General features: G+C 47.6%; 1 protein-coding gene across 1 annotated transcript; it reads left to right on the top strand.

Moving 5' to 3' along the window:
- Positions 1–8,293: 8,293 nt before the first annotated feature.
- On the top strand, positions 8,294–9,545 carry LOC142996946 (uncharacterized). The gene is made up of 2 exons (XM_076148073.1): positions 8,294–8,569; positions 8,718–9,545. The coding sequence occupies exons 1-2, from the start codon at positions 8,294–8,296 to the stop codon at positions 9,543–9,545; spliced, it is 1,104 nt and encodes a 367-aa protein (XP_076004188.1).
- The last annotated feature ends 294 nt before the right edge of the window (positions 9,546–9,839 follow it).

Raw genomic sequence — 9,839 nt, 5'->3', positions numbered from 1 at the left:
CTTGGGAACCGGAGGGTCGCCGGTTCGAGTCCCTACCGAGGTGCCCCTGAGCAAGGCACCGAACCCCCCCCCCCCGAACTGCTCCCCCCTGTGTAATGGGTGGTAATGTAATGTAAGTCGCTTTGGATAAAAGCGTCTGCCAAATGCCCATAATGTAATGTGACTAACACCTGTCTGTCTGTCTGTCTGTCTGTGTGTATGCTTTTTCAGCAATCCAATCAGTAAACCTGAACCAGCCAACAAGCCAACATAGAAATGTTCTGACAATGAATGGGTTTATATACAAGAAAAAATAAAATGCAGCTAATTTGTGTGTATGTGTGACAACACGCGCGCACGCACACACACACACACACACACACAAATTAGCTGCATTTTCTTTGCGCGTTGCGTGCACTACAATTCAATCAAATTCCATGAAGTCCTTGTTCAACTTCAGGAGAAGTTGGTTCTCAAAATTTTGTGAATGAATTGATCCCCTTCTTGGGGTGAAAAGCAAACCTGCTATGCTAAAAAGCCTTTCACACGCTGCTGAAGCTGGCAGGGGTTTGTTTAACTTTAGTGAGAGGTTACGCACAGCCGGATAGGGGGCCAATGTATTCACTCCTTCAGCTGTAGAAGCTAGATATCCGTCAAGTTGCTTACTTATCTCATGGGTATGAGTCTGTTTGACATTAGAACATTAGAGAAGAGGTCGTCTTCATCAGAAGAGGTCGAAGATTTATCAGGAGGCCGAACACCTTAATCGTGGTGTGGCAGATGTTCCTTGATGTAAGCAAGGTCTTGATCAGAAACACAGAATCACACCAACAAACACATCATCTTTTTGTTATAACTACTCTGTAGGTCTAAGCAACTGCATAGGATCATTGTTGGATGTTGTTGGTTTTCGAAAAAAAAAATGTTCTTACCAAGTTGTAGGACTGTGTCATTGCTGGTCCAGGATGTTTTGAACCTTGGAACGAGAATGGCTGCAGCAACGAGCTCTGGGTCTGACATCATGCTCTCAAACCGCTTCCTCAAACCTTCAAGGAGAGCATCAACAAGCGGCTTGCAAAATCTGAGTGCCGATCTGGTCTTTTCAAGCTTGGTTGTGAGGGTGGTGATTGTAGGGAGCAGCCAGCCCATTTGAATGTTGGCTTCTCCTTGTAGTATGTTTAATGCCTTTGCAACTGGACTCATGGTGGGGATATATTCCCCTAAAAAGGCCATGTCAGCCGGACTGTACCTAATAGAAACAGAAGAAAATAAATAAACGCATTTCCAACAAAATGTATACAGAACCACTATGCAATGCTGGGCATTTATTTATTTGTTTATGTAACTACAGCAGATAATGTGGTAAGCATTACTTTACATAATGAAACAAAATGAGAATAAAATCTTACATTAACATAAACTACTTACATGGGAATATTGAGTGCAGCACAGACAGCTCTCACAGGCCCCTCACCTTGCTCTTTAATGATTCTGACCACACCTTCCACGGCCATAAAAGACGAGTTCCATCGAGTTGCATTTGGCTGTACCAAGTGAAGCTTACAGTGCTCCTCTACAAGTTCTGCAGCAGCAGAAGATCTTGCTGCTTTATTCCAGAGAGCCTGACACTTTGAAAAGGCTGATCTGGACAATTTCTTATAAGCCTATTACCCCGATCGACATCGACTGTGGAAACCAAATTTAGTAAAAGGCAAGCACACCGATGATGCTTTGGCAACTGATACTGAAGGCCCTCATCTTCAGCCATAATGGCTTCCACATCGATGAATTCCACTACCTCTTCCTGATCAGATGCATCATCATCTTCTTCTTCTTCTTCTTCTTCTTGGATTGTGCCTTCTGCAACTGACTCTTCATCACCGTTGTTATTTTCGTCAGGTTGCCCAAACACACGGAATGCCTTAATGAAATTTGAACCGTTGTCTGTTGTGGTTCTTACAATCTTCAGACTGATTTCATATTCTGCGTGTATGTCATTCAGCGCAGATGCCAAGCATCAAATGTATTGGCGCCCCTTAATTACCTGCATGCTAGGGCAACAGAATGGCGCTAAAAACTACAGGGATCTATCCAATGTGCTGTAACACCTATAAAGCTCCTCCTTCTGGCTGTCCAACAATCGGTTGTTGTTGCGATGTACGCCACCTTTTTCATTTCTTCCTTTAGACTGTTTTTCATTGTAGTTATGGCTGAATCGATCCTGCACCACACAGTTGTGCGAGACATAACCACACTATTAGGCTGTAAATCCACAACAAGGTTCTGGAAGGATGGCTTCTCAACCAGAGAGAAGGGCTGGAGACCTTGGACAATAAAACGAAGGACAGCCTGTTAGAATTATTGATTGACACAATAGGGCGGAGGTTACATGAAGATAGGTGTCACAAGAAGTAGTCACGAGAGAAGAACTCAGCACTAGAGCTAACCAACCGACAAACCCATAAACGGAGTTGTTATTCATAATAAACTCACAAGATAACGACAAGGTCACCAGGTGTTAGGGGGGGGGGAACTGATGGGGAGCGCTGCATAATGAATGGGCAAAGGCTATAACGCTATTGGCTTGTAAAAGTGTGAAACAAAGCAACCAATGAAATGTAACCCGTCTTTTTAAATACTGAAGCCAGAATAAAGACGGGGCTCTTCTTCACGGACTCCGGAAGTCAGCGTGGTGAGACCTGAATATATTCAGAAAAGAGAAGTTGTTGGCTCCTTTTGTTCATTCCTTCCCCTCAGGTTGCAGAAGAAAACGAATGCAGAATTTCAGACGAGAGAAATTCAACAGATGGTGACCCCGACGTGATTCTGCAACCACTTAAGAGAGGGCGAGGGACTTTTGGTCCGGTTCTGACCGGATCAGGCTCGAACGGGGTGGCCAACAAAACTAAGGTAAGCAGAAACCTATTTAAATGAATTCTGCGTATTGATAATAACAAATTGAGAGCCTGATCTGCAAGAACTGTGTCTAAAAGAGAACGAGGTAAAAACAAACTAAAAGTACTACGAGATGATGAGAGTGATGTCATGAACAGATGTGTTGAAGTTGTGGAGGTCTCAGTAAAGACATGTTGGAGTACACAAAGGGTGTATGTCTGCTGAGAAATGTGGTTTGCTGAATGAAGAGAATTAAAACAAGTCAATGGTCTGTTATTAAAACACCCAGAGAATAGGCGCATTCAATCCATAGGGTTGGTGTAGAAGCTTCCTGTTCTGGGCCATTGAGTTGGGACTAGATCCATTCTCTTTAAAAGTTCAGTGAAACGATATAACAGTAACAAAACTGTAAGACGTGTGACATAAAATAAGAGAAAAACGTAAGACTATCCAAGACAGGAGAGATAGCAGTTGGGGAACGACGTCAGACTGGCCGTGGGTTAGAGCCAGCAGTCAAAAATTGAGGAACGACGTCAGACTGGCCACGGAATAGAGCCAGCAGTCAAAAATTGAGGAACGACGTCAGACTGGCCACGGAATAGAGCCAGCAGTCAAAAGTTGAGGAACGACGTCAGACTGGCCACGGAATAGAGCCAGCAGTCAAAAGTTGAGGAATGACGTCAGACTGGCCACGAGTTAGAGCCAGCAGTCAAAAAATTGAGGAACGACGTCAGACTGGCCGTGACTTAGAGCCAGCAGTCAAAAGATGGACGGGGAGTTTGATAGAGAGATAGAAGATGGAGGTTGGGGACCGATAGTGCACTATTATCTCCAACTGTCCACAAAGACAGATGATAAAGAAAGGAAAAAGGAGAGACAGAGACTTCAGGAATGGAAAAAAGAGCAGTATGACAAAGGTCAACTGCGAAAGGGAGAAAAGGTCCGAAAGGAATTAGAAAGTATGAGAGGAAGGTTACATGAAGAGACAGGAAAGACCAAAGAGTTGCTAAAAACATGCACATTGGTAAAAAGAAGAGGTCATAAACAAAAATTGGAGCAGCTAGAAAGAGATTACAGGAAAACAACAAAGCTAGTGGCAGCTGCGAGCATGGCAGGCAGGATGAGTCAGCCAGCGGAGGAACCGATATATGGAAAACAGGGAGATAAGAGTAGTGGGAGTAATAGACCTCCCCCATACGCACCACCAGTAGTGGCAGGGAGTGAAGCATCGCCCACACCAACAGGGGGTTATAAAGGGATATACCCTACCCTGTATGTCAAAAGGGGCACATTGGAGTATGAGGAGGGAGAAGAAGAAGAAGTAGAAGAAAGGAGTGGGGAGGGAGCATCGGGGCCGCAAGCCTGTAGTACAGAAAGGAAAGGGAGAGATAAAAAAGGGATTAGGCCCAAAACAGAAGGACCAGGGAGGTGGTCGAAATGTGCGAACTGGAAAGGAGAAGTGGAGAAGTTAGGCAATAGCGGTCGCAGACAAAAAAGAGGGAGGGCAGTAACAGCAGCGCCGATTAGGGGGAGACGAAATGAAGATAAGGAAGAAGAAAGATGGCAGGGTGACTTGTATCCTGACACACGGGGGAAGTTTACATCGGACTTGGAAGATAACGAAGATGAGTGGGAGGAATATGATGAGGGGATAGGAGAATTCACGGGAGGCCTGATAGGGAAAATGATGGTAGGGAGTGTGGCAGATGAAGAAGGTAACGCGGCACATGTAACGGTTATGGGAACAAAAAGTAGAGGGCCAAGAAAGGATAAAACAATGAAAAGAGGAGAAGTAGAGGAAAAGAGGCAAGAGGTGCAGTGGCTGTCGGAGGAAAGTCGGAAAGCAGAGGCAAGTGCAAAGGCGACCTTGGAGAGGGCAACAGGGATGGTAGAAGAGCTGGGAAGGAAGGGCGACTGGGGAGGAAGAAGTAGAGGAAACTCAGCCGAGAGGAGTAACGAGATAGGACGGCATAAAGAGGAGGCAGAAGGGGGACATACAGAGTATCAGGATATCAACCTGTGTCAGAGACAAATGTGTTACATCATCTTAAGAGGCATGTGGAGGAGAAGGAGCAGGAGGGTCAGACAAATAAGGAACTGGAGTGTAGATTGTTGAAACTACAATTGGCAGAAGCCCAAAAGGTGGCTACTGAGTCAAAGAAACACCAAAAAGAGGAGAACAAGCTGGAATTATGTTTCAAGGGGGTTGGAATGCAGGAGGTGGAGGAGGAGATAGGGGAGGCTGGAACGGACCACAGGGGAGAGGCGAAGGGAGAACCTGTTACAACTGCGGGAAACCCGGCCATATGGCTCAGCAGTGTAGGGGTCCGAAGACATGTTATAGCTGCGGAGGAAAGGGACACACCAGTGCAGACTGCGCCACTCCCCAGAAAGGAGATGGAAGGGGAGGTGGCAGAGGCAGAGGTAGAGGCGGACCCCAGGAGGGGGGAGGCCGTGGGCGCGGTCAGAACAGATATCCGGCGCCGCACCATGAGAATGCTCCAGAAGACCAACAGTATGAGGCAGGGGACGGGGAGGCGTTTGGGCAGTATTGAGGGTGCCCCACGGAAGACGGGGAGAGAAGGGAACCAATGATGGAGGTAGTGGTGAACGGTGAGCGTAGGTGGTTCCTGGTGGATACCGGAGCCTCTATGTCAACCTGTGTGGATCCCTTACCCGTCCCTCCCTCGAATAAGGCCAAACAAGTGTCCGTGGTGGGAATGACTGGCCGTCCCATAAGTGCTGGAGTATCATCACCAGTGCCTGTACAGATTGGACAACAGTATAAGATGCACGAGTTTTTTTAATGCATCCAGCGTGCCCAGTGAACTTGCTGGGAAGAGACTTATTGACTGACGGTGTGTTTCCCGGACGGGACAGTAATAGACACCTCGGCGGTCCACACAAAAGGCAAGGGAGTGTTTCCCTTGCAAAAAGAACGACCGCGGCAGAAAGCAGACATCTATTGGGGACTAGTGACCACCGCACCTGACGCCGGCACAGGGTTGAATGCATGTTGGAATAGGTGGAAGCCCTGGGTGATGGCTCTAGCTCCGTTTATGCCTCCTCCAGACCCGATGCATTGTACATTATTTTATGATAGAAACAGGGATGAGGTGTACCAGGAAATGTTTGAGAAAGAAATGGAGGGGAAACAGGGGCAAGTAAGGAGCCTAGAAATTATCGTGGGCAAACAGGGGGTGGCGGCCCAGGCAATACTGGAACCAGAAGCTGTCCCCTGGTTTAATATGGCAAACTCAGTTCCTCAGGTTTCGTTGGCTCTGTCTCCGCATCATATGGCAAAAGAATTGGGGCCTATGTGCAAAGATGCGAGGCAATTAAAAGATTGGGTACAGACAGACCTGCCAAGTGTGCTCTTTTCTCCGTCCACAGCCTGGTATAAGATAAAGGTGAGCACACACGATGTAGTGACGTGGGAAAGGGAGGAGCTCTCTAGGGAACATGGGGGTAGATATGAAGATGGGGAAGGCACGGAGGAAATGTTAAAGACAATTCCGACCTGTGTCTGGGCAGAGAACCCCACGGATGTGGGGCAAATACGGCAAGCGGAGGCCACGTTTAGCATGCTTTCAGGCCCGCCAATTTGGCAACCGCAGTACCCAATAAAAGCGGGACTGCAGATCAAGTTATTGGAGACTGTAAAATGGTTAGAACAGGCGGGAGTGATAAGGGAGACAAGGAGTCAGTGGAACACCCCAATCATGCCAGTAGAGAAGAAAGAGACAGGGAAAGTGCGTATGGTTCATGATCTCAGGGCAATCAACGCAAGGACAGAAACGGCCCCGATCATGGTCCCAAATCTGTTTGCATGTTTGAGTGTGCTGGATGATGATCACAAGGCTTTTACGGTCTTGGATCTGTCCAATGCATTTTTCTGCATACCTCTAGATCAAAACATGGCGGAGGTATTTGCATTCTCCATAGGAGGAAAACAGTACACATACAATCGACTCCCACAGGGGTTTGTACTGTCTCCGGGACTGTTTAATGGCATACTCAGGGAAAAGTTGAAACAGTGTGTTCTCCCAAAAGGGGTGGTGCTGGTACAGTATGTAGATGATTTGTTGATAGCAGCACAGACTACTGAACAGGGGGTGAGGGCAACCGGAGAGGTGTTGCGGGTGCTGGCAAAAGAAGGCCTAAAGGTCTCAAGAGCGAAAGTGCAGTGTGCCCGCCCCGCAGTGACGTTCCTGGGGCGAATAATATCACACGCAGGAACGGCCCCCTCACCAAGCCACAGGAGAACAATTTTAGATCACCCCAGGCCAGAAACAGTGTCGCAAATGCTGTCATTTCTGGGGTTGGTAGGATTCAGTAGGTCATAGGTTCATGAGTTTTCATTAAAAACAAGTGTGTTAAGAGGATTGGTGAAAGCGGCAGGGTGTAGAGACCTAAAAGCAAAATTGGAATGGAATCAAGAAGCGGAGGAAGTGTTCATTAGGCTAAAACAGGAACTGAGCAGCGCTGCTGCGCTGGCTCTGCCAGACTATAAGCGGCCATTCCAGCTTGACGTCTCTGTAAAAGAGACTACTGCGGCAGCAGTACTGTATCAGATGATACAGGGGGACAGAAAAGTCCTGATGTACGCCAGTGTTTTGCTCGAAGTGGTGGAACAAAAAGGGACGCCTTGTGAAACATATGTGGGTGCACTGGCAAAATTGATCGAGAAAACGGCGCATGTAGTCATGCATCACCCGTTAACAGTGCACACTAGTCATTCAGTGGTAGCGCTGGTAAATTCTTCACTGTTCTCATTCTCGCACAAAAGGAAACTCAAAATGGCAAAGATATTACAACAACCAAACCTAATGTATGTCCCAGAGAGGGTGAAATGTGCGGACGGGTTGCAAGAGGGGCACCCACACATGTGTGAGGAACGCTGCAGGGCTCTGCAGAAAGTTCGAATAGATTTACTAGCGACACCTCTAGCCGAAGGTGATTGTGTGTTCACAGACGGTTGTTGTTTTAGGGACAACATGGGGGAATTGCATACGGGTTGGGCTGTTGTACAGGGGGAGAAAGGGAATTACAGTTATGGGATGTAGTCAAGGCAGGGACAGTGCCAGGAAAACAGAGGGCAGAAGTGTATGCGTTTAAAAAGGCATTAGAATATGCAGGAGAAACACCAATAACAATATACACAGACTCGGCGTATGTGGTAAGCACAACGCACTTAGAGCTACAAGGATGGGCCACAAGAGTGTGGACTACATCCACAGGGGGAGATGTGTTACACAGGGACCTGTGGGAACAAATTTATGAGCTAATAAAAATCCCCAAGAAAGTGGCGGTAGTAAAATGTGCAGGAGACAGCAAGGCAGGGACATGGGAAGCAGAAGGTAACCAAAGGGCAGATGAGGCAGCTAAGAAAGCAGCAGGGTACACCCCAGACAAAATAATGGTTACAACAAGAACAGGGTCTAAGGAGGAAAAGGCGCAGAAGGGGGCAGCGGAGAACAAGAAAGAAGGGATGGGTAAAAAGACAGGGAAGCAAGACAGGGAGCAGAAGAACAAAGTGGTGAAGCGATCAGTATGGTCGGGCACAGTGGAAGAGCAGGAAAAAGCATCCGAGGAAGAGAAAAAGAGTTGGAAGGAGAAGGGGGCGGAAGCAGGATGCACAGGGCTGTGGCACAAGAAAGGGATTCCAGTGCTCCCTAAGAGCATGATGGAAAAAGTATTCACAGAGTTGCACACTCCATGCCATATTCAGACGGAAGACATGTGGTCAAGAATAAAACATCACTGGTGGCTACCAGGAGGAAAGACACAAGTCAGGGAGTGGCAAGAAAGATGTGTGATCTGCAGACAACAACACCCGACAGGGGGTGAATAATGGCCCTGGGGAACCAAGACAGCCAAGGTACCCAGGAGAGGAAGTAGTTATAGATTACACTGACATGATAGATCCAGTAGAGGGCAAGAGGTATCTCCTGGTGATGGTGGATGTGTACTCCGGATGGGTAGAAGCAATCCCCACCCGCAAAGAAGACTCAAAATCAGTGGTAAAAGCTCTCATAAATCAATGGATTCCAAACCACGGGTTTCCAGAGAGAGTAAGATCGGACAATGGCTCCCATTTCGCCAGCAAAGAACTCCAGATTGTGGAGGAGGCGATGGGGCTGAAACACAATTATGGCACAGTGTACCATCCACAATCACAGGGGGGAGTGGAAAGAATGAATCAGACCATAAAACAAAAACTGGCAAAATGCTGTGCACAGACAGGGTTGAACTGGGTGGAGGCACTCCCCCTAGTACTGGTATCTGTAAGAGCAAATGTAAATAGAAGCCATGGACGCTTGCCATATGAGCTCCACAGAGGGTCACCTTTTCCAGGACCTATGAGGCCTATGACCCTCGACGCGCTCGGCGATGTGTGTAAAAAGCAATATCATGCGCAATTGAAAGCTTTGTTGTCCAGCTTTCATCCGCAGGGGCAGATCGACGACACATGTGAGGAAGTGTGGCTGAAGGCAATCAAGAGGAAGTGGTCAGCGCCAAGGTGGTTGGGACCATATCGAATAACGGCAAGAACCAACAACGCTTACCAGCTTGAGGGAAGAGGGAAGGTGTGGTGGCACAGGTCACAGTGCTCCCCGGTAAAACCAGACGTGGTGGTAGGAGCAGCAGATAAGCAGAAAAATGTTTAAACACTGTTGTGTGATGATGGGACTTATTGCATTGGCGATAATAGTAGTATTGGCCTCCTATGGGGCCTACGGGGAGTTACCATGGCAAAAAGGGACAAAAGATGACGGACAAAATTCGACAACAAAAGTAGTGCACAATAGGACCAAAAGAAGTGAGGGGTATGGGTCGAATAAGGGAGTGGGATGCACACCACATAGGCAGAAGGGGGTAGACTATGGGGCTGGCTATGAGTGGTACGTCACCACAGATGTGGATGTTGTTTGGTACCGTGTGCACGGAGCCTCTGTGTACGT

This window comes from Genypterus blacodes, unplaced genomic scaffold (assembly GCF_046128005.1).
Source record: "Genypterus blacodes isolate CSIRO-AG114 ecotype Tasmania unplaced genomic scaffold, CSIRO-AGI_Gbla_v1 ptg000039l_1, whole genome shotgun sequence".
Taxonomy (NCBI): Eukaryota; Metazoa; Chordata; class Actinopteri; order Ophidiiformes; family Ophidiidae; genus Genypterus; species Genypterus blacodes.
The sequence above is the reverse complement of the archived record's forward strand: the minus strand, read 5'-3'. Positions and strand labels throughout refer to the sequence as shown.

Coding starts and splice junctions, on each gene's coding strand:
- LOC142996946 (XM_076148073.1), top strand. CDS start 8,294: ATGGTTACAACAAGAACAGGGTCTAAGGAGGAAAAGGCGCAGAAGGGG. Junction 8,570..8,717: donor CTAAGAGCATGATGGAAAAA/GTATTCACAGAG, acceptor AACACCCGACAG/GGGGTGAATAATGGCCCTGG.